Source organism: Peromyscus maniculatus, chromosome 4, assembly GCF_049852395.1.
Source record: "Peromyscus maniculatus bairdii isolate BWxNUB_F1_BW_parent chromosome 4, HU_Pman_BW_mat_3.1, whole genome shotgun sequence".
In the NCBI taxonomy this organism is placed as follows: Eukaryota; Metazoa; Chordata; class Mammalia; order Rodentia; family Cricetidae; genus Peromyscus; species Peromyscus maniculatus.
In genome coordinates, this window is record NC_134855.1 from 120,855,170 (window position 1) to 120,880,515 (window position 25,346).

A 25,346-nucleotide genomic window follows, 5' to 3' on the forward strand; every position below is an offset into this window, starting at 1 on the left:
TTATAAGTCTGATCTAAATTAACCCAGTTATTTAAAAAGTAGTCTTCTTTACTAGAGTTTTATGGTGTCAATAGATAGTTAAACTTTATTAATACATTCATTAGTAAAAAAAAAAGCATGGACATGGACCAACTAAAAGCAGTACATGTTTTTACCTACGTAACTTCTAGACTTCAGTGAATTGTAATTCTGAGCAAGGGAAAGCCAGATCAGAATACAAAACATGGAAACAATACAAATAGCCTTGAAGTTATTTTTGTATATGTGTATGACATTACACATGTTAAAAAAGAGAACACTATATATCTTACAAACATATATAGTATGGAATGGTGAGAAAAAAGGAAGAGGATTTGAGCAGGAATTGGGCATTATTGGCTCAGAGGTAATAAGAAGTAATACAGAACAAAGACATACTTCAGCACTTTAGTACACCACCATGAAAGCCATTCAGGAAAGCGAAAAACCACCAACATACTGGCACCATGTGGTTTCAACCTAAACCTCAAATATATAAATCATGGCCTGTTTGTATGGTTTAGTAAAGAAAAACTCAGTACCCAGAAACAAGCATTTAAAACCTTGATTGATAAGAAATTATTTATATTGTTTCTCTGGGAAGACTGAAAACTGTGTGCCTGATAGGGGGGACCTCTCAGAGCACAGGGGCTCCCTCAGGGCACCTGGGGCAAGGGGTGGCAAGGCCAGTCTTATCCCCTCTTCCCCACCTGCTTCCTCCCTCAGGAGTTCCAGGCTTGCAGACTCTGCAGGAGCTCCCTCTGATGTACAGACAAGCTTCCCTGATGTACTGACCTTTGGAGACCACTTACAGCTGCTTTCCCTCATTTTGCTAAGAAGAAACTGAGGCTCTGAAAAGATCAAAAACTGTCTAGGTGATTAAGCAAACCACAACAGAATCAAAGTCTATAGAACTCAGTGTCCAGATTCCCAGGCCAGTGTTTATCTGAACCAAACTACTTTCAAGGCCACCCTTATGCATCAACACACCAATACTGCAGAGGACTTCATTACATTAATATCCTTGCCCATCCTTGAATGAAAATGTGATTAATTGGGAATTCACTGAGGAAGAGGGGATGGCAGCCAGCAACATTTAACTAAGTGTTATGAGTCAATGGAAATAAATTAAAAAATAAGATGAAGTCATTATTTTGGAAAGCTCATCTCTTCCTTAAAAGTCATATAAATAAAATACCTAAAACAGGTTAAGAAAGCTTCTAATTGATAGAACACACACACACAAACACACACACACACACACACCACAGCAATAGTGATAACTTGACATAAGACTTTACATGAAATAATATTCTTACAACATAGATATTACTATTTTTAAAGATGAAAAAAATTGAGCCAAAGCCCATGCCATGGGTGGGGTTATCAACAGTTCTGTTTTTGTTTTTTTGTTTTGTTTTGTTTTGTTTTGTTTTTGTGTGTGTGTGTGTGTGTGTGTGTGTGTGTGTGTGTGTGTGTGTGTGTGTGTGTCTGGGCACGTGCATGTGCAATAACTGAATGTCGATTTTCTGGAGCTAAATCAGGAAAACACTGAGACCCTGGGATGGCTGGGATGACACCCTCTGCCTTGCCAGCAGGGTTGTATGTATTTCTGCCTCCTGACATAATCCTATCTTTATAGGTTACCCCTGCCCCACCATGTGCCAAAGTCTAGCATTTCACAGATTGGATTAAAGAAGTATATGACCAATGTCTTACAAAATAACATTCATAAGTGATTTCATACACACAGGAAGCAGTGCACAGCTTCCAACCTCTGTTCTTCTAGGAGGGCGAAGAAGGATCTTACCTTGACTTCAAACTCGAAGTGTTCATCCTTCCCTTGACCACACAGGACATAGCGGGGAATACTAATCTTAATGGGGTCCTTCAGGTCGTCTGGATTTGCTCCCAAAGAACGAGAATACATCCGCTATCAGAGGCACATCAGACAAGGAGGACAAAGAGAATGTAGCGTCACTGTGCTGTGGCCGATACCCTGCTTGCGCAGAAGAGACAAAATGCGTCTCGAGTAGAGAAAAGAGCGTGAAACCAGTCGAGTTTATTTAGAGAAATGACGCTTTCTTTGGAAAAGACATGCTAAGCCTCTCTCCTAACAAAAGACCATTTCTGTAGGTATACCACTCCAGAAAGTTAGGGCCAAGACACTTCAAAATGTTATTAGGCTTTGAAGTTCCTTCCAATTTATAAGATCAAGTAAAAATAAGAACAGATTACACTTTCTAACTTAAAAAAATAAGTTTCTTTTTGCAAAGCCTTTATCAACTAAACATTTTTTTTTTCCTCCACATATCTGACTGCTGTTTATAAAGCTGTAAAACCTGGAGATTTTGTTCAAATTCAATGCATCTTTAACATTTGCCCATTTTTATAAAGAAGTCACTGCAGTGTGAAAATCTATGTAAACGACAATTAAGACAAATCCCAAGGATTTTCCTTAGGCTCCACTTGATTGATAATTGACTTGGCTGACAAGCATTTATGTTCTGGGTGGCAGGAAGCCAGAGGGATCAGAGGAAGATGCAGTATAAAAAAATAATTTTCAAAATGAGTTCTTGAGTATAAAAAGGAGGAAATCTCCAGATATTCATAATTTACACTAACCTGCAGCTTTAGAAAACATAAAACAATGTTTTTGAAGTGGTAGCAGTAAAAACATACTTTATTAGAACCACATTTATAGTTGCACTTGCTGAATACTTACCATATACTGTGGGTGTGCTAACCAGTTTTCATACATTAATTCTATCAGTCTTCATGATATCTCCATGAGGGGCTAACCATTATGAACTCTATGAAATGAGAAGGGAGGCAACCTCACTCTAGGAGGCAAGTGGCTAATAGCCCAGGGTATGAACGTCACACAAGTACATTATTCCCATATTCAATATTTAAGTGAGGCCTTCCAAGATAAACGGGGCTAATGAGTACATCACACATGCACAGATTAAGGTGTTGGCAACTCCATAAATATGCAATAAAATTATTTTTTTGGAAAAAGAAACCCAGTGGTTAATATATGACCCATTCACTAGGGACAAAGGGCTGGGGTCCAGGCAGGTACTCACAGGTTTGGCACTACCTGGCTGCCTCTGTGACAACTCAGACCCCTGGGTGTCACAGAGATGGACAATTTCTGACTTGTAGCTTCTAATCTAGCTGACAGAGTCAATATCCAGCACTGTTTGAAGTTACCAAAGCCTTTTTACAGCATCACAATTTTTCCCTGGTGGTTGGTCACCCACAATAAGAGCCACTGTTTGCCACATGGCATATCTAATTAGCTGTCATTGATATCAAAAAACCAAAATGGAAATGCTTAGAGGTGCTTTTCAATGTGAGCTCTGCTAATCACCTCAATTCACTGACAGTCCACGCCCAAATTACTTTAAATATAGACCTCCCCTGACATGTTATATGTTTATAATTTTAAAGATGGAAAGGGGAAAACGAATTGGCCTATTTATAAGAACACGTTCAATGATAAACAACAGCTCTCACCTACATATATCAATATTTAGCCTCAAGTTTCCTACTTTGTTTCCCTCAATCCCCTCTATGTCACATATTGTACCTAACTTTCCAAGTAAAGGAATGTTATCTCTTCTACAGACACAAAATGATGTCTCACGATTATTTGTGCCTACGTGTAGCCTTTGAGCTATAGGGTGAGAAATATGCTGGTCACAAACTTGGCAGATAGGAACTGCTATTGTGGAATTCCAAGCAGTAATTAACAGTTGCTAATACTGCTAGCAAGGAGGCTGCTCCCCCCCCCCCCCCACTCTACTATAGCACTTAGCTTTCTTTGTTTTCTAGTTCATCTTCAAAATGACATAGAACTGAAACCTTGAGTCTGGCAACACAGTCTATCCCATGACTACTTACGTTTTTCCTATCTAAGAATGCAGTTGTGAAATCAATTTCTAATGCAAGCAAGGTAGCTTAAGGCTCAGGTCAGACATCCTCTAAGAGAAACTAAAAGAAAACAACAACAAACCACCTGCCTTTGACAATGTTCCTGGGTGTCTGAATTGAGTGGGGATGCATTATGTGGATCAGCTGGATCTTAAATATCTGTACAGCTCACATCAACTTAGAGCCCTGTGCTGGCTTGTTTTTATGTCAACTTAATACAAGCTAAGGTCATCCAAGAAGAAGGAATCTTAATCAAGAAACCCCCCTAAGCATATATTTTGGGCCTGTGGGCAAGCATCTGGTGTATTTGATTGATCAATGATGTGGGAGAGCCCAGCTCACTGTGAGCAGTGCCACCAACTGAGCTGATGATGGTCCTAGGTACCATAAGAAAGCAGGCTGATCAAGTCACAGGAAGCAAGCCAGTAAGCAGCACTCCTCCATGGTCTCTGCCTCTAGATTCCGGCCCTCTCTGAGTTCCTGCCCTAACATCCCTGAACAATGGACTACTAGTTTTAAGATTAAATAAATCCTTTCTTCCCCAAGCTGCTTTTGTTCATGGTGCTCATCACAGTAACAGAAACTCGAAGACAGGCAGCCTTCTCACACCTAGGCCTGTATGTGGACGTTAATCAATGGTTTCTGACATTCAACCAGGATGAGACATTGAAGCTCAGCAGATCCTTTGCTGGGAAGAAAGACATTCTTCTCCTCAATTCTCAGCATGCTGGAGATAGAAATATTGCTAGGATATTGCTATCACCCCTGAATACAGTTTAATTGGCTACAGTTTCAGTCTCACTGTTTTCATATGAAACAAATTATTAATGAACATATAGAAATAAACTACAACAGAATTGAATAAGAGTCTATGACCACACCGCCCTGTATGCACCTGATCTCATCAAAAGTGAGTACGGCAGGGATCTGAAGATGTTTGAACAAATGTATAATATAGAGAGAAAAATAAAAAATGAACATGTTTCCACCAAGTCATTGCTGCAGGGTAGTTTTATTTTAATTTCTATGAGAAATGTAAAATTCTCAGATACAGTTGTGAAAGGTTCTTAACATTCTCCTAAAAATATGTTAGTCTTAGGTAGTAAGAAAAACCAATATAATGTCTCATAAATATACTCTTGATTTGTATGTGGCTGTATTTTGAATACCTGGTTTTACCCTAGACATGGGAATATATGCTGAGTAACATCACATGACATGGTTTATGAGTGCTTTTAAGTATAATGGTATTGTTTACTTTGGAATCAGTCACTCTTCCTGCAGTGGACAAGACTCCTAGACTCAACAAGGAAACCAGTGACACATCTGAGAAAGACACAGAGAGATAAAAAGGCCTCCTGTTAGAAAGCAGCAAATTCAACAGGGGTAAATACATAAGCTGTGACAAGAACCTTAAAATGTACTGGAGAATGGTTCCACTTAGAAATAAAAAGTCAGGAATAAGCATGTAATCAGTAACTTGGATTACATGTCTATACATAAGAGATATTATATTTAAAAATTAAATAAAATATTTTTCTGGTCTTAATGAAATATCATCTTGTGCGGGCACATAATATTCTTAAGAAATTGTGGCTAAAACATTGTAGCTAGATCCTCAGCTAAAAGGCTGCAACTGTGAATACTTAGATTAGAATTTTCTCTTCCCACTCAGGCTGTCTCCTTCAAAAGAATCATACTGAGGAAGTGGACAGGAAGTGGCATTGGTATCTGTACAGATCACTGTAGGCTATGTGAGGGCACTGAGTGGCCTAATTCTACAGGGAGTCATCAACACCCTCCTAATCACCAATTATGTACCAGATGTTTAAATTCAGTTCAGGCTTGACCATGACAGGGTCAGCCCTAAGAACTGTCATCTAATCTCCTGGAGCCCATAACAAAGCTTTGCTAAAAAATTCAGGCAGAGCAGGGTTTTTGTTTTTGTTTTTTCCCCTTTTAAATTAGATTAAACTCTGTTCTAATTTAAATCAAAATTACCAATTCTCCTCACTTCCCAGCATAGCATACAATTTAATTCTTCCTTTTCTAAAATTGCACATGCCAGGGTGATAGTTCTAGTTGGCGCTATTACACATCAGTCATCTTGTTATATCTTATTATGCCCCAGCAACTTGAAAAAGGGGAAGCCCAGGCAGACAAATCTGTTACATTGTTGAAAAGGAGGCAGGTCATCAGGAATTGGAAATAAAGAGTGTGAACAGGGAGAGAGTAAGAGTATGACAAATGGCCAAAAATGGCCAAAGCAGGTTTACCTTCACTCTAGGAGAAGCCCCCCTGTGCCAGGAAGGATCTTGTCTTAATACCATACTGTCTATAAAGCTTAGGAGACATGGCTCATTCAGACTTTGCTAAGCTATGTGAATGGCATGCTACAGGAATCATTTCTTGGTTCAAATCCTCCAATGTGAAGTGAAAAATGACAACAGATTCAACTTTCTAGGGTAAAGGACTAACAGATGGGCAACAGCTTCACAGTTTGAAAGCTACAGTGCATAAGGTAGTTAGAATTATTGTTACCATTGTGATCTACTTTGGTAATAAAGACTTTTTAACAAAACAAGGGCCAGAGTAATGATATACAATAGAAACTGGTTCCTTTTAATCAACTAGAGCATTCAGTTACCTTCCTTACCAAGGAAATTTCAAAAATGACAAAGGTGCCTCCTGAACAGACTGGATGGCAATAGTTTGGAGGCTGCTGCTCACGAAGAGAGGAAGCACTGACAACTGTCGGAGGACAACTCCGAGGAGAGCAGGTAGAGAGAACCAGCCACTCTAAGGCTGCGGTACAATGCAACCTGCAAAATCCACTTCTTTGTTCCATTTCAGATAGTACTCTGACTAGGCAGACTGAAGATGGAGAATATTACAGGCAATAATACCGATAGAGGCCAGCGTGGCTGTTCTTGGATGCTTCCATCACCTCCATGATGGTAACAATTCCTGTAGTACAGAGCTCAAAATGAGGCATGTGTGGCACATAAGTCTAGCTCAGATAGATCTGTAGGCTTCAGTAGAGTCACCCCATTGGCTTGCAAATCAGCAGTGACAAATAGAAGCCTTTTGTCTTTCCTATACCACTGAAATGCCAAGAGTTGTTTGGTAGTTGGCAACAGATGATGGATAGAACAATTTTTACAACAAACATTTTGAAGAATGGAGATGCCTAAGCTATATATTGTAGACTGTACAACAACATTAGTAAAATTACTTCACTGAAACTATACAATCCAATAAAACAGCCTGGCCATCAATGAACCATTAATAAAAGAGGTTCAGATCTATTTATCATATATGGCATCTATGAAAAAAGAAATGTAAGAGACATTTACCATAATTACTACTGTTGGAAGGCTTAAGTGTGCCCTTCCAAAGGGAAAGATGAGTATTTTCTAAGAACTCAGACTGTAGTGACAAACTGTTTCAAGATGTTTTTCAACAAAATCTAAATAAATCCACTCTGCCAAGTACAAGTCTCAAACAGGCAGTTGTGAGCAAGATGCATTTTAATAAAATTCAGATGAAATTACCTTTTCAAGTTCTCAAAGAGGTATTGTCTAGAATATATCAGTGATTCCCACAATGCAAGTGTTTATGCTTCTATTCCAACAATTCAAAACGCCAGAGAACCAAGTACACAAACCCCTTTTTCTTGTCCTTGAAACTGCCTACAACTGAGCAATTACATTGGCTGCATACATTTTCTAGACTTATACCTGATCTAATGCAGGAGGGGGTGTCAGAGGGTGGGAACTCCTGAAAAAGGAAGCCATCGTGGACAATGGAGCAAGTCTACAGGCTTCTGGAATATTACAATAATGTTGATTCCTACTGTATAGAGCATATCAATCAAACTCTCACTCCCATGAACCATATTTTATGTCAAGGTACAAAGCATACCTAAGTGAGAGATGTGCCAAGCACAGGTACAAGAAGATTCTGGAGATGAGTCCGTTATGTGGTGAGATCTGAACAGAACAATGTTATGTTACATTTTGATCTCTCTGAACCATACAGAAACTCAGAATGTGGGGATAAATATAATGATTTTACATAATGCTTATATTTATTTTATGCTCCATATAATAAAAAACCCTAAAGGTCATTATTTGTAGCATGGTAGAATAATGGGAGTCTGTCTATTTGAGGTGGACAGTCTCTGTTAAAATGACAGATCGTTTTTGTATTGCTGCTTATTCACATCCCTCTGCTGGAACCTTTAATTTTGCTCTCAGTTCTACATGACTGTTAATTCTGTTCTTTCTTTTTTTTCCCCAAGATATATGTCAAAAGAGTGGTGGGACTATTTAAGAAAAAGTAATATAAATTATATTAACTGAAAAATGAGAATTAGGAGAAATGGTATTGATGAGCTATTAGACATTTATAATGGTACATTTCAGGTTTTTTCCCCCCCAAGATAGATGGTGACCTAGCTAAAGTCAGGAGCAATAAGTGGTAGCAATTTTCCCAATGTTCTCTATATAGTTAAAAGCCTTTGGGTGTAAGGCAATGAGGTATGAGTCTATCAGGGGAAGGGTGTTTTGGAAGTGACAAAAGTACACTCCATCCCCAAATAAGAGAAATCAATTGCCTGGAAAACAAAAAGCCTGCCATTGGTCCACAGAAAACAAGGTTGCTAGGTCACAACACATTCTGCAGTTCTGTGTTTTCCTGTTCACTTCCCCAGAGTCTACACAGAGCAAAACAGATGGAAATGTAGAAACGCTTCAATAGCCTGTCACTCTCTGCTGGCAAGTCTGACGAGAAGCAGTTGGTAAGTTTCTGGGTGGGTTAGGTTTTGACTCATTCCTATCATCAGTTAGTAGCAGAAATAAAGGGCCCACATTTATATTTCACATTAGCCAAAAATGTGACCAGAACAGAAGGGCCCTTCAAGGCCAAAGCTAAAATGAGTGGTTTAATGAAATGAGGGACTCACTCAACTGTCCACAGTATGCCGAGCCTGGGCCCAGCTAAGAGAGGAAGGGGAGCAAATGGAGAAAGGAGGTTCCTCCCCCCGACTAGCTTCTAAGACTTTGGAATTTAGTGGACATACATCCAAGAGAAAGGAGAATGGCAAAGTAACTGGATGGTATAAATTAACTCCAAACATGTTTTCCGATTGCTCATCGGATTGCCACACAGAAAGTAAAGGAAGAATATAGCAAGCATGGATAGTTGTAAATCTACCTCAGGCCAGTAAATACCTGTCTTAGAGGACCTGAGTGATGCTAGACAAGCGGCAGGAAGAATGGAAGACACAGCAGAGTACTGAATGTCACTTGGGTGACATTGGGCAGCCATGTATTTGACAAGACAGCAGAAATAATCCACAAAAATGTTGCAACAAGATGAGGAGCCCTTCTGGGATAAAAATGCAAAAGTTCAGAGAAAGAAAGAGAATATGGTAAAGGTTATGTATGGGGGATGGGCTGGCGAAGTTAAAGGTAGCGGCAATGCGCTCTGCCTCACAGCTGTGCTACTCCTGGCCAGCATGGAGGGTGTCAGTGAAGGTCACTGCCAGACTGGGCACCTTTCCAGCCAGCACAAATTAGTCCACTGGATGCCAGCAGGCACCCCCAGATTCCAAGCCACCACACCATAAACAGACACTAAGCCAAGCAGTCAGAATGCTTTAACCACTTCATCAATAATTGGGTAGATCCAAATTTACAGTCTTAGTTTCAAGACAATAAAGCAGGTGGCAATAAGGATAATTTTCCAGTTCTCTGCTATAAGCTATTTTCATTTTGCTTTATTCAAAATATTTATACTTCCAATTTTAGAGTCCTGCTTCATTCCCATTCAATTAACTACATTGAGATATTCATATTTTCATGACTATTTTTCATAATGTTCATTTTATTAAAGGTCTAAAAGAAAATGCCCTGTATCTTTAAAAGTTTAGAGTCTTCTTAAGTATGAGATCAGCCAAAGAGCCTCATCATGAGAATTGAAAGTGAGTTTCCAGACATCAAGTTCTTCATGCTGCCCATCCTGAGGACACAATGCAGTAAGCATCTGGGTGCTTGAGGCAACTTGACCCGGTTCAAATAGACCACTTCCTGTGTTCAAAGGAAGCCCATGTTTCCTGACGAAGACCAGCTCTATCGTTGACATTTTGTCCTTCTCGGGAACAATGACACATCTGAATTCACTCAGAGCTTGACACCTGATCACATCAAATCGCCCATGTGGAGGAAGTGTGTTTAAAGAGTGAGTGTGGGGGTAAAACACACGGTCCTCCCTCAAGAGTGCCATGTGGGTGTTCAGAAGGATGAATGACGGGCAGGGGGTGCAACTGGCTTCACTCTCCAATCTGACTGTGGTATAGAGCAGTAACCGAACTTCAGCCAGAGAAGGAACACTGGCCTCCATATTTCCATGAAGAAAGTAAACCATATCAACCAAGGTTGTCTGGAAATTGGAAGACAACTGAACTCCATTTGCCAAAGCTAGAGCAGGGAGTTTTGCTTCCAAATCAAGAGAAAGCTGAACCAGGTCCTGCTGGAGCAAAGGGTGACTTTCGTGGGCAGCAGCTTCAGACCCAGCCATCAGCACACCCAGGAGGTCCTGGCAGAGCTGTTGAGAGAGGCTCTTGTTGTAAGTTAGCACAGTAAGCAAGAGGTCCTGTGTGGGGCCAAGGAGTCTAATGCTCTGCCCACCAAAGCCGACCTGAATCTCCTGCAGTGCAGAGAGAGGGAGAACATGAAAGATGCTCATGGAGGCTGAGCAATTATCTAATAGGACCAGAGCATACAGAGATGAAGGTAGCAGGAGCAAGCATGCAGCTTGGGGGTCAGGCTGGGTGCAGTTAGCAACTGCGAGCCAGTAAATGCCTTTGACTGCCTTCACTATGCCCAAAGGCTCTGGCAGAGAACAGGACATGTGCTCAAGGAGGTCTGTGAGAGGGTACTCTTGAAGCCTCTGCATTTGCTCTGGGAATGATACAAGGGTCTGCTTAAACGCTGTGATCTTCCCAGCATCTTTATAATCAAGACAGAAAACTGAATTTGGCCAGGAATCTGGTGAGCCTGTAGATGTGAAGGCCAAGTCTGTGTAAGGTGCTGTGCCCTTGGCTGACCTTGGGCTCCCTCCATCTTCACTGCTGAGGCTGCCAATCTGAGTTTCAGAAAGAGGAAGAGGATCAGATGGCACCATGAGTGACCTCATAGGCAGGTGTAGGGATAAGCGCTCCAATAAAGGCAGGCCTCTGATGAAGGTTGTCACTTGGGAGGCCAGCCTACCTGAGTCACACATATTCCCCACATACTTGGCTTGGTTCATTACTTTCGTGCCAGCCTGTATCAGGTGACCACTGGTGTCTTTGTACAGGTCTGAGAACTTGTGGTAAAAATACCCCAGCCCCTTCTTTGCTTCTGTCCTGATATTGACTAGTGATGCTGGAAAGCGAGTGTTTTCAGCATCTACCTCTTTCCCATTTTGTTGCTCACAACACAATGTGGAGGCTGATGTGCTCTGAGGAGAGCTGCCAGTGGGATGCTCCTTTTGAGAAATGCTTTCAGAGAGAACAAAGCACTGCATCCTGCTCTGCACCGCTTGCTGGCTTCCTCTGTCTACTGGCGCTTGCTGGGACATGTGTTGCAGCAATGTCCAGCTGGACTCCATTCCCCAGCTTTGTTTCTCTCCCTGAGTCATCAGCTCACTGCCATTTTCTGATTCCCTCTGAGAATTCTGTGCATCTCTAGTGTTGCTTCCATTAAGGAAGGTGATTTCAGACAGATGAACACATTTTAGTTCAAGGTGGCCAGAGCTCCTAAGGTAACAGAGTCTGTCACCAGTGTTCTTCAGTACCTCAGGCCCTGAGGACAGAACCAGTCTCTCTTGGGAGGCCACGGAGAAAGTTGTGGGGAGTGAGGTGTTCTGTGACATAGGATGGCTCCAGGGGATGCTTGGATCCACTTCACTCTCTTCTTCTCTAAGGATGCTGGAAGAGTCAGTGTCATCTTTGGGCAGAAGTGGCATAACACACCGTGCAGACCAAGGTGGCCTTTTCTGTTTAGGATGTCAAAAGAGGTTGAAATGGGGGTGTGCTTTGACTCTCTGCGATTCTTTTGCACATGGAGGGTCACACATCCATTAGTTTCATTGGAGTGGATTAATTGAGAGGTAAGATAGAAAGCCTAAGTCATTTGTGTTGATTGATATATGATTTAAGAACAGATGATTGATTCATATATAGAACATCAATTTCCATCTTGCACAGTCCAACAAATCACTTGGTATTTTGATAGAAACACACTGTGTAGGATTATTCCACAGTATCTATTTCTTGGTCTATGATTGCATTTTCTCTGAAGTACATCCCCAAACTTTTGATTCATTGTTTAAAAGGTCACAATTAGCTATACCACCATATGTGCAAACATGCCCCTCTCTTTTTTGGTTCATTTCATGAGAGTCTTTAATCATCTTCTCCCTAAGTAGAATACCATTGCTGATACCTACAAACCTTTATTAAGGAAGGCTTGCTGCATACCTGTAATTTGCCTGGTGCTATGGAAACAAAGAAATAAAAGGCAGCTTCTTGCTCTGCCAGAGGTACCCACTAGAAGGATGTCCAGAGGAGGCTAATGTCATTACTGGCTGACTAGCAGGGGGACTGGGTGTGGTTCAAGTGAGTCAAGAAACCATGAACGCCCACCCTTTTGCTCCCTGCTCAGTAATAGACAACAGATATGGTGGGCAGATTTCTATCACCTAGCAATAAAAAAAAAAAAGTACTTGGGCTATATGAGAATGACATTGTCCTTGGTGGAAGAAAACATGAGTGAATTCTTAACAATTGTATGCTCTAATAGCATCTGTCCACCAGAGAGACAAGATAAGCTAATTGGTCAAAGGTTTTCTTGTGCCACTGCCAACTATCTCTCTATAAAATGAACAAGTTTTTTAAAAACATTGAGAAGTTCTCAGTTTCATTTCCAACCCCCCTCTATATAATCTGACTCTGATTATATAATTCTGACTTTTAAATGCAGACCAAGGGAAAGGATACTGTTGCTAATGAGAAACCGGGCACAGATACAGGCCATTCAAATAAAGCCAAAGCAGTTTCAGGCCTGCAGGATTCCCTTTAATTTTATGTCTATATAATAGTTTGCCTTCTCTATTAGCCATTAATCTCACTGGGACTTCAAAATTCTAATTATGCAACTAAACATTAAGAAAATTTAATCACACAAGCATGCCATAATTTAAGCAACCCTATCAATCTGAAAAATCGCTACCTACCTCATATTTTAGCTTACGTTGTGTGGTGCCATTGTGAAGTTCCTCATTACTCTGAAAAGAAGAGAAAAGCCTTCTGTATTAAATTATAGCATGCTCATAGAGGGGAGAAAAAACTGAGTCTATTACAAGTGTTTATGAGAACAAAATTCTAAAGAAACATACCTGTCATTCAAATGACAACCTTTCCACAGGATTTACATTCCCAAAGTAAACAAGTCTCTTATTCATTTATTTGCAGGACAGAGATCTGAACCACTAACTTCTAATGTTAAGTTTAAACAGCAAAATTACAATCAAGATTTCCTTAGCCTACAAGTTATGGAATTCAGTAAAATGGTGTCTCAAAAACAGAAACAAAAACAAAAAAACTAACAAAACTGCACATACAGGTCCTATATGACTTAGGTATACTGCTTCTGAAAGTACATCCAAAGTACTCAGAGTCTTCATGGACCAGAGAAACCTACATGGCTATATTTATGCAGTACTATTTGTAATAGGCAAGTTAGGAAATGGGAGAGGTACCCATCAATGTGTGAATAGATAAAGAAAATGTGATATATGTGTGTGTGTGTGTGTGTGTGTGTTTATATATGTATGTATATGTGTGTATATATATACATATATGCATATGCACAATGGAGTTTCATTCAGCCATAAAGAAAAGCCAAACTGTGTCAATTACAGGCAAATGGTTGGGATGGACCGTCACATTATACAAAATAATCTAGATTCAAATAGAGGTATCAAGTCTTTATTCTCAAATGAGCAATTTAGAAAAAAAATCAAAACAAAACAAAGACTAAGCCCTATCAGGGCATAAAAACAGAAGAAATGCAAAATTAAAGATGTGGATAGAGATCAAGGGGTGGGGGATGCAAGAGAGTGATGGTGTAATATGTAAAATTATCTTGTATGTATGGACAAAAGTATCACAAAAAAAATTACTTTGTAAAATTTATATATGCTAATACAAAAGACATGAACTATCATTTGATAAAAATAAACTTACAAAAGTATACATCTCAAGTAGAAAAGTATATGTCTACTTGGAATAACTTACAAAGTAAATTATGTATTACAGAAATTTGTTTTATTTGGGAAGAAAACAAAATGTTACATGTAAAATTTTTAGGAATCAAAGCAAATAAAGAACATGAAGAACCTTAACATGTGTACCTAATCAATGTTTCCTTAGAATTACAAAACTGTAAAATAAGCTACTCTTCAATGAATTCTATCTGAAAACTACTCAGGTCCATCCATTGACAATAAGTGCTCTTTCTGAAACATTCCACATCTGAATTTTCATTAAGCAGCAGTAATGACTGTATAACCTGGCTCCTTTAGCTCACCTTCATCACATCAGCAGGTGCATGGCTGGCATCACCAACTGCCCTGTGCAAATCATGAAGGCGTCTTTGGACTTCTTCCTCAATGTAAGCACTGATCCTGAAAATGATAGAAATGTGACAGCTTTGAATACATCTAACTGCTACACATGGTCACTATGTATACCTTCAAGACACCCCATACAATAGGGGTCATTTCATTCTTAAGGCCATGTATGTACATATATGATGAAACTAGAGACCATCATATTAAGTCAAATAGTCCAGACTCTGAAAGAGAGGTATCATGTCTTTTATCTCATGTGTGCTATTTAGAAAAACAAAAACAAAAAGCAAAGCCTTATCAGGACTTGAAAATCCTGGTATTTGTTTTATTTATTCCATATAAATAAAAATTTGGGATTCCAAACTATTTTCTTCTTTCTAAGGAGTCTGGTACTATGCATTCACTCTCTGGTCTTTCCCCAAATGAGACAGGATTACATAAATAAATAAGAAGAAACTGCAATTGAATGGAGAGTAGGCTATTCCACTGCAACCCTCCCTGAATCTTATCATCAACAGCACACTGCAGGCTAAAGGCAAATCATAGCCATGGAAGCCAGAGGCCCTGTGCTCACAGATTCCACTGTATGACAGACCACTGGGTTTCCTCATTTGGAAAAAGAAGACATGAATGATAGTTATTTCTTATGCATAAGGCCATTTATGATGATTACTAAAAATTGAAAAGAAATGGAAGACATACTCTATGAATATTAACTGTTTATCTAGAACAGTGTCTTACATTCTCCCTGACTATCTTCTAACTCCAACTAGGTTATCTACATGTGGCCACTGAGACCACATCTGAAAGGTTTCTGCCATGTGGATTGCTTGTCACAGAGCCAAAACAGAAAGGAAGTCAGAAACTATTGACTTGTAAAGTAGGTGTCAAGTAAAATCTAGTGTCTCACAGGAAGTATCTGAATCTATATAAAATCTCATCACCAGCCTTGACCTTCAAAGTTGTGTTCAGTGAAGTCTCTGGTCGGCCAGAGTTATTCCAGCAGAGGAAACAGTCAAGAGGAATAATAGGATACAAGAGATTTGATAAGGAAAGTGGGAAAACAGGGCAGCTCTTCAGGCAAAGTGGAGGGAGGTAACTTCAGAAGATGGAGGGAGGGAGGTAACAATAACATTAAGGATGTCTGAAAAAGGTCTGCATAATCGTACTATTAACTATTTACCTAAAACAAGCCTATAATAAAAATTTAACTCTGTGTATAAGTACATAGATAATTTTAACCAGCATTGCAATATGTAAGGGTGCAGCAATAGCACACATACCTTGGAGGTAACCAACAGCTCTCGAATTAGACTTAAGGCTCATTCAAGAGGAGGGAAATCATGCCTGGTACTGGAAACTCAGCTAACTACCTAGTGATAGTGAAGTCATGATTACTGGAGGAAAATCTACAACCACTAATTTACTAAACTATCATAATCCCTAACTACATTCTAAATATTTGCCCTTATATCCACAAATAAGTGTAGTCTTCACCTCCTCAAGGAAATTTCTCTTTGCAACAGATGGAGACTGCTATAGGAAACTACAACCAATCAAAATTCAGAGTTGTGGAGCCCAGTCCCAATAGATACATCTACTAAACACTCCTGCAGCTAAGGCTCAGGGAATATGTTGGAAGAGGTGGGTACAAAGATTCTAAGAGCCAGGGGATCAGGGAGAGTGTGTCTTCTGGTAACATCAAAACCTACACCCATAAAATCTCACCAACATGAGCTGAACAAGAATGATGCCAATAGACATGCCAAAGTGGATGGGGAAAAGCCCATGAGGCTCCATCCCTACACAAAGAACTATCAGCAACTGAGGAAGGCTGAAAGAAGAGACAGTCTTCTCCAGAAAAGAGCACACCAATTTGTTGTCCAGTGCCAAATAGTCAGTCCTGAAAACATACATACACACAACATTATACAGACTGAACAGGTTATATTTAGGAATATATATGCATATACATGTATGCATACAATAACAATTAGTGAAAAAGAGGCTATGAATTTGAAGCAGAGCAGGGAGGTATATATGGGAGGGCTTGGAGGGAGGAAGTTAAGAGAGATATATTTTAATTGTAAAATAACTTCCAGTAGCTCCGACTGTCCAAAGCAATCATGATTTAAGTATAGGATTGTGTCCTCCAATTCCACAGATAGGGCCATCTGTCTTTCTTTCCTCTCTTTCTCCCTCCCTCCTTTCCATTCATTCATTCATTCATTCATTCATGTGTATATGTGTATTTGAGTGTCTATACATGTTCATGTATGGATGGATGCACATGTAGTTGAGGACAGGGGACAATCTTGGATGTTGCCATTTCTCAGGTGCCATTTATTCATACTTTTTTGAGAAAGGGTCATTTATTGGACTGGAACTTCACAAGTAGGCTAAGGTAGTTGGTCAGGGATCCACTCATGTCTGTCTCCTTGGTGTTGGGATTATAAATGTTTCATTATGCCTGGCTTTGTTTTTGGTTTTATTTTAGTTCCCAGGTATAGCTAGAGTTTTCCTGCTTGCCCACACTCAAGACAAATCTTTGTCACTCGGCAGTCCCACAGCCACTCAGACCCAACCAAGTAAACACAAAGACTTATTTTGCTTACAAACTGTATGGCCGTGGCAGGCTTCTTGCTAAGTGTTCTTATGGCTTAAATTAATCCATTTCTACAAATCTATACCTTCCCACGCGGCTTGTGGCTTACCGGTACTTTACATCTTCCTTGTCCTGGTGGCGGCTCCAGGCAGTGACTCCTGCCTTCCTGTTCTTTTATTTTTCTTCTCTGTTAGTCCCGCCTATACTTCCTGCCTAGCCACTGGCCAGTCAGTGTTTTATTTATTGACCAATCAGAGCAATTTGACATACAGACAATCCCACAGCACAGCCAAGTGCAGACCATCTCAGACACCTGCACTCAGGCCCGTGGTCCTAATCATCCTTTATGCAGACCTGCTGGGTAAAGCCACGAGGAAACCGAGAATGGCTCCCACAAGACATTCAGAACATTCCACAGCACCCAGGATCTTGGGTCTGCAGTCTAAAAGGCAATCATTTTATCAAGTCAGCTATCTTCCCAGCACTATATGGGTTATTTTAAATTAAATTATTTCCTTATTTATGCTTTCATACATTCAATAAATAAGTATTTGTAAATATTTGCAAGATCTTATCAGTGTTTGGTACTGCTGACCAACAGATGAGACACTTTTCTAAAATGCTGGGTATTGTACAGATGACTTCCTCAACCTTATGGACAATTTTAAACTGGTCCCATGGAAAACACAGACTTATACTAAGAGGGAAAGGAGGCTCATGCCACTCTGAACACATTTCAAACACTGAGCTCCTAAATTCAGACTGCAAGGCTGCCCAGTTAGATAATTCCCCCATGGAAAAATTCAATTAATTCTCCAAACTGGTTCTCCCAACCTGGCCTCTGCAGCACTTTGCTCTGGATGAGTTGGTTTCTCTGCATCTTTTCATTCTACCATCTCATACAAACTATTTGAAACCTGATTTCTTTGATTTGGCTGACCACTTCTTAGGTCCTTGATTCTCTTCACACTCACCCAGCCACAGGCCAAGACAGAGGACATCTCAAGCATAGTATTACTATTGCGTTTGATAAATCCCTCCAGCCCAGCCACAGGCCAAGACAGAGGACATCTCAAGCACAGTATTACTATTGCGTTTAATAAATCCCTTCAGAGGTAAACTAGCCAATAGGTCATTACATAGAATCAAAGCAAAGCATGGCATCAGGTGAATATTGAGTACCTGGCATCCATCAGTGGAGCCAGATGAGAGTTGTCAGCACTGGGTAGCAAGCTGGAAAGAGAAGTCTTTCCCTCTAAGGTCCCATGATGAGGTCTTTGAACACCATCCACCTCACAGATCTTCTGTTTCAGCTGGTGGATATCATGTTCTGACCTAAAAAGATGTGAACCATATAACTCCATTAATTAATAGTATTACATGAACACATTCTCTATAGGGAACTATTCTAAAAACCCCCGGGGGAGGCAGAAAGAACTCTAGGGCAAGATGTTTTCCCTTCTAGTAGAAAAGGTGTCACATACAGAAAAAGGAACAAGGTGAAAATGAGCCATGAGAAGAGACAAGAGTTTCAGGCATCCAAGGCTTGGACTACCCGGCCACTAAGGACAAAAGCACTTCTGCTGTGTTGTAAGCAAGTCCTTCTTTAGAGGCACTGGCCAGGATTTTGAATCCCTTAAACCTTGACTAAACAGGAGTTGGTTGTGGACTACATATCAAAATTCTGTTAAATACTTCCACTTGACAAGATCTATCCGAACATAGTTCTGGGCTGAGTCTTCAAAGGTCATTGGAATTGTGGTCATTTGGAGATAACAGTGGAAGATGCTCCAAGGACAGAAACCAATCACATCAAAGAAATTGTGCCACAGAATCCAGGAAGGCACTTTGGCCAAGGTAGAGACAATGGGGGGGGGGGGGGACCAAGGGAGAGAAATCTAAGAAATAAAAGTTGATTTAGATGAGAAATTAAAATGAGCCACAAATTGTGAAACCAAAAACCATTATTGCTGATGACAACTGGTACATTTTATAAACTCTGAACTGTATGAAAAGCTTAGCCAGGTGAATCTGAATCCTAAACAGTGAGGCTGAAGGGTCAGGCTTGCGGGCAGATTTAGCCTCAGGAACATAGGACTCAGCAGCTGAAGACCACAGCCCACTCAGTGTGTGAAAACAGACAGGTACTGGATCTGGATTTCTACTTATCTAGGGATCAAATGAGCTCAACTAATCTCTTTCATTTTTTTAGTCTCCCAAATTCAGAGATCTTAGTGTCAAATGCTGACACATCTTGATGCTGCCAACCCCCTGGTGCTACCATCAGTAACTTGCCTTTTTTTTTTTTTTAATCTTGAACATGAAGGCCATGCTCTTAATTCTCAGAGATGTGATTCTGTGATCAGTAGGGGAAGCACTCATGACTTCCACAGGAGGAAGCTTTCAGTTCAACTCAGGTCTTATTTATCTAATGACGAGGAAAAGTTTCCTGAGCATCCATTTGCAGAGCATCCAGTATTTTCAGAAGAGGAGTGGGAATATAAGGATCTGGGCATGATGGCCCACATCTGTAAATCTGGGAGGTGGAAGTAGATGGGGGTTCATGGTCATCCTCTGCTGTGTAGTTTGAGGACAGTAAAGGTCACATGAGACCCTATCTCAAAAACACTACGACTACCAACAAATAAGAAGGGTGTGAGGGACCACATGGATGGCAAAGAATCAAGGCCTGCTTTCAACAGGGTCTCAGCAATGGCAAACAGGATGCAAGCAGAAGACAGCATGATCTCCTGATGCCTCTTGGGTTTTCTCACAGGTGTTCTTTCAGGCTAAGACATTAGAAAATCTGGACAGAGGTGACTTAGCATGAAGGTTTGATTGGGGCCCTAAAGACCCAGTGAGATTTATATAGATAGCAAGAGTCAAACAGGATAGTACATGAAAAACATGCTATGTGAAGTACTGGCTTATCTATATTTCAGCTACCATACCAGCCCACTAACAGCTGGGCAAGAAATGAACCTAAATGAAGCCCCTAATCTGCTACTTTCTGTGTGTCACTAGTCCCCACTAGTAATATAACAACTACAGGTTAAAATAGCCTATCTTCTGCCTGGGGGTGGTGTCCCTTCTTCATAGGAAGACTCAGGGACAGGATACATGCCATTTTAAACACAATTGAGCTACACGGGATTGTTCCTCATTGGGGGGCAGCAGCATCATTTTTGAGGACTCTGATAATAGAACTGGTCAAACATTGAGTATTAGCAGTTTTCATCTTCTCTCTCCTATGGTGACATGAGGGCTTTCTAGTGGTGCTGCCTGACGCATGCCACTGGGCCAGCTGGAATGAACAGCAATGGAAAGGAAGGCAGTGGCATGACTTCACCAGTTCCTAAGTCACCAGGGAACGAATGAGAAACCCTATCCAGTGCAGTGCTGCCCCATCTGGTGCCATGTGGCTTCAATATTTCAGTTGGTCAATTTCACAAGGGGCCAAGTCAGGCTGCACAGGCAGTCCTGCAAGAAAAGAGCAGCAGGAATGTCCGTAGAAAGCTGCTGAAGCATTGCAGGCAAAGCAAAGTGCCCAGAATTCATCGGCCTGAATTAGATAGTAGAGAAGTCTATTTCATCGGCACTCGGGAGGCTAAGTGCCTTCTTGTGAGCTTTCTGGAGGATTGCTGACACCAAGGAATCACTTCCACAGAAATTTCAAAACCATGTCTGCTATTACAGAGTATTAATACTGAATGACTGGTTGACAAAAGTCAGGGACATCAAGCTAAAAGCTCAGGCTGCCTCTTACTGCACACTGCAGGATACAAATTGAGAGCATGCCCTCCACTACTTTAAAATTCCTGGGGCTAGAGCTTTGTCCAGCAATTTCATTTACATAACATACCTGCAATCATTTTCTTAAACCTCCGACCTACTTCTCTGAAATAATAACATTATGGTTTTGGTTGTTATTTTGTTTCTGTTTTGCCTGAAGGAATTACCAGAGAGTGACGGTAAATGGAATCCATAGGATAAGCAGATCACTTAAAAGGAAGCCGTCTTGACCTTCTCAGGAAAATGATGGGTAAGAGACACATTTAACACTTCTGAGAAGGTCTTGCCGTGTCTCAACCACTGTACCCATGCCTCTGCCAAATGCTAAGTTGGGGTCTTAAGGCTAATAGACAGAGTACTGCTGATTATGGGTTCGATAAGACCGAGTTCCAGGTCCTCCCAAACAGGCTTCAGTTAAGAACTCTGAACAGAGGCAGGGCATGGTGGTACATGCCTTTAATCCCAGCACTCCAGAGTCAGAGGCAGGCGGATCTTCATGAGTTGGAGGGCATGAGTAGCACAATTCAGCCAGACAGTGAGAGACAGTCTTTAAAAAACAAACAAACAAACAACAACAACCTATAAACAGGAGTTCCCTGAAAAAGCCACACCTATGTTAAAGATTCTGCAGACTGATTGAATAAATACAGTAATTAGCAATTAGTGATATGAACAGTTGGAATTTTACAGATAGAGAGCTAAACTTACTTTGGGCAATCTTTATTTCTGTTAATAGTCACTTAGCAGTTATGTGTATATCTGACCCAACAACCGTTTGATTCTCTAGATAAATCCCTTGGAATGTGTCCCTAAACTTGACATGCCTAAGCTCCACCAATCTTATAGCTAACAATGTCATCAGATAGCATCTAAAACCTATAGTTGAGATTTTTTTTTCCCAGTCTATAGAATCCACTGATGTCACCAATGCATTTGGTAAATGCATGATTTAGGATTTTGATTTGTTCTGGAAAACTCTATGTGACCACTTCCATAGTAGACCATGTCCCTCAGGACAAGTAAAATCTGTGTTCCCTGAGTAGCCACTCAGCATTGGCTCAGTGTAAATTATCTCTTGATCCCTGTGGAGCAAGAGCTTTGTTTTTTGTAGATAACTGACCTGAGTATGGAGCTAAAAGAAATGAGACCTAAGTGGTCAAGGCCATCCACGAAGTAAGAGACAAATCACATAAGTGGCCTCTAACCTCTCTAGGACTCTTAGCATGACTGCAGAATACCAGAAAAGGCACTCCTAGGTTTCAATATTTACATGTTTCAGAGTCTACTCCTGGTATTCATGGCAACAGAATAGAAAGATAAATATTCTTTCTTTACCATGTCAGGAGTGCTCATTTCCCAGTTTTCTTTCTAAAATGCTGACTTTAAGGGTGGGACATCTACCTGATTTTAGTTCTCTTCAATTTGTAGGAACCAGTTCGGGATTCACAATGCATGAACTCTGGCGGGGGGGTGGGTGGGGGGGTGGGGGGGTGGGGAGACAGGACTTCACTGTGGCCAGAGCCTCTCACATAGAAGATATGAAATCCTGGTGAAGAAGGACACATGTGGGAGAGGGGAAGAAGTGGGGTGGTGAGAAAGCAATGAAAGGGATGAAAAGGGAAAAAGGGTGGGGGGGGGCAGGAATAAGAGGGAGATCAAGGTGGGAATCTAGATTGAAACTCTGCCAGGAACTGCACTTGTCAAACTATTAGGACACACATTCCATAGGTCAGTTCAGTGAAGGACCAGAACTTTGTTTTTGTCTATGTGCTTTTCTCAACTTTAAGTCAATGATTCTAAAACAAGGATCTTATGTAAAAACAAACAAAAATTCTTAGGGGTGCTTTTCTTAGGTTGAGTTTTTTTTTTGTTGTTTGTTTGTTTTTAAAGCCTTTTGCCTATGTATTAGAGAGCATAAAGTCTACAAGAAGCACTTCTCCAGACAGTGAGCAGCCACAAGAGGCAGAATATAAGCAATCATGCATGCCTGCCCTATGTTTCGCTCCCTCTGCCTTAGTCTTACCTTGCAGGGTCCTTCTCAAGGACCTCTTGTTTGGCCTCCAGACTGGCCCACAGTCCTGGCTGCTCCATGCTGTGGAGAGAGCCAAGTTTCTGCCTCTGCTCCTGGATCTCCAGGTCCAGGGTAGAGCGCCTCTGCAGGGCAGAGTGCCTCTGCTCTAGCTTGGCCACGGCCTGCTCCAATGCTTCTCTCTGCTGCTTCTCCCGGGACTCCAGAATCTCCTTTTCCTTTTCTCTCACCTTCTCTTCCTGTCGGGCGACATTAGCTGTGAATTCGAAGGTGGCCCGGAGCTGCTGCAGCTGGCTAGCATTCTCCTGGTACCGTGTGATCTGCTCTTCTTTTTCTTCCATTTCTTTCTCTACTTGGTAGAGTGTATTGTCTAGGCCCAGGGCGCCTCTGTCAAGGATGTCAAGAGCTCTCTGCTTTTCTTCCAGCAGAGCTGGCAAATGATTTTGCAGAAGGTCCCTCAGCTGGCGCTCTTTACTCTGTAGCCTGGACTGTGCAGTCTTTATTTTCTCTAGACCTTCAGGCCGGAAAGGGATGCTACTGTTATCTGTTGCCGACAAGCTACGTTCCTCCTGGACTTCACATCTTACATGCTCCAGGGCTTCCTGCTCTTCTTGGACTTCTTTGCTTAGGAGGTCTTTCTGTTGGAGCAGGTCCTTCTCCAGATTTGCTAGCTTGACAAGCTGCCTTTTCTTGAACTCTAAGAAGTACTGCTGAGCCCTTTCCAGTTCATCCCCACAGTTGTGGTCCCCTTGTGCTCCAGCCTCTTTGGCTTGCAAGAGGGCTTCCTGGATGCCTTCTAGTTCCCTCTTTTCCTCCTGGGCCCGCTGGACCTCTCCAGGACACAGCAGTGGACCAGTCTCCTGCCTCTCCCGCAGCTGCTCCTCCAGCTGTGCCACCAGCAGCACCTGCTCCTTCTCTTGCTCCTCCAGCCTCCTTTTCTCCAGCTGCAGCTTGGTGCTCTGGGCATCTTGTTCTTTGTGCAGCCGGTCTAGCTCCTGGAATATCTGAACCTTCTCGGCCTGCTCATGGCTGTTGAGCTCTTGGAGCCTGCGAAGCTCCTCTCTGATGCGGGAGAAGCTCTCTTCTTCCTGTCTCCTCTGCTGTTCAAGGCCTTGCTGCTCCCGGAGCCTCTCTTCCTCAAACCTTTCCTTCTCAGCCAGCAGGTCCTTAAGCTTGTTTTCAATGTGGAAGCTGCGGCGTTTGAGGCTTTCCTCCTGCTTGCGGATCTGCCGCTGTACGATCTCGGTTTCCTTGCGCCTGGTCTCCACCTCCTGCTGCATTCGCTCTAGTTCCGCCTTGTCCGATTTCTGCTTTTCCTCCATCTCTTCGATGAGTTTCCTGCAATGCAAATGCTGATTGGTCACTATTTGATCACTACGTTCAGCCTTCAGCTTTGGTCCAACTTTCCCCTAACTGGACTGTTCTGAAAACACTCAGGCAACATAAAGCCAACCTTTCATTAAAACAAATGAAGAGGAAGTGTTTCCCTTTCACATTTTCAGAAGCATGCTATTTCATTTTCATTTTATTTTATTTACTGTCCAGTATATCGTGTGCCTACTCTCCTGGAGTAGCTTCTGGTATCAGTTCTTTGTGAAGCCTAGAATCATGTGTTATTCATGGCATAATTAAAAAATCCCACTGAGCTCAAAGAGAAAAACACCATGTCCAATTTAAATTTAAATGTGGCTAGTTTTATTCAGCCCAATGACTAAACTGCAACAGACATTCAGTTACAAGATGACATTAAGTAAATTTTTCTGCTGTCTTCAATTCACTGGGGTTGAATAACAAAGCCAAAATAATGGACAGTAGATTGTTTCAGTCCAAAACAGAATCCTATATGCTCTTTAGCATTTAAAACTGGTTCAGAGCAAATTATAATCATCAAAACGGGCTACAGCACTGGAAACAACTGGAGTCTGTCAGGACACTTGAACACACAGGGGTCACATGCTGTGTTTTCTATAGAGGCACAATTGATTCTTATTTGGCACTACAACAGCTTGGGGAGGTGGAGTGGCCTCCAAAGCAAGAGCATGGAATGACAGTGCTCAAAGTTGGCCTCCATCCCCTGGCACCCAAACTCCTCATCTACTTGATACTGGACATTAAACTCATTCCCATGAGCTATCGTTTAACCCCAAATTCTAGAAGTAGGTAACTATGCTGGAGATCCTCTCTGGCCTTAACTTCTTCAATGCCTACCTACCCTTGATCTACTTCCTGACTTGTTAAGTAGAGCAAAGGAAAAGAAAAACTATGATTGAATTAAACAAAGGA

General features: G+C 41.3%; 1 protein-coding gene across 13 annotated transcripts in view; it reads right to left on the reverse strand.

Moving 5' to 3' along the window:
• Positions 1 to 25,346, reverse strand: part of Kif16b (kinesin family member 16B) — a 286,551-nt gene that overhangs the window by 74,675 nt on the left and 186,530 nt on the right. For 4 of the 13 annotated variants that reach the window (XR_013050802.1, XM_006983685.4, XM_006983684.3 and 1 more), the window contains 5 exons: positions 23,058 to 24,401; positions 18,425 to 18,577; positions 14,595 to 14,691; positions 13,240 to 13,290; positions 1,829 to 1,951 (listed from right to left, as the gene is read on the reverse strand). Coding sequence is in view for 12 of the 13 variants with exons in the window: in XM_006983685.4 (XP_006983747.1) it covers positions 1,829 to 1,951; positions 13,240 to 13,290; positions 14,595 to 14,691; positions 18,425 to 18,577; positions 23,058 to 24,401 (1,768 nt within the window). In the remaining variant the exon portion in view is untranslated. Of the gene's footprint in view, positions 1 to 1,828; positions 1,952 to 4,950; positions 12,057 to 13,239; positions 13,291 to 14,594; positions 14,692 to 18,424; positions 18,578 to 23,057; positions 24,402 to 25,346 lie in introns of those variants that run through there. The other 9 variants (XM_016002248.3, XM_016002247.3, XM_076570748.1 and 6 more) reach the window with 5 other exon arrangements.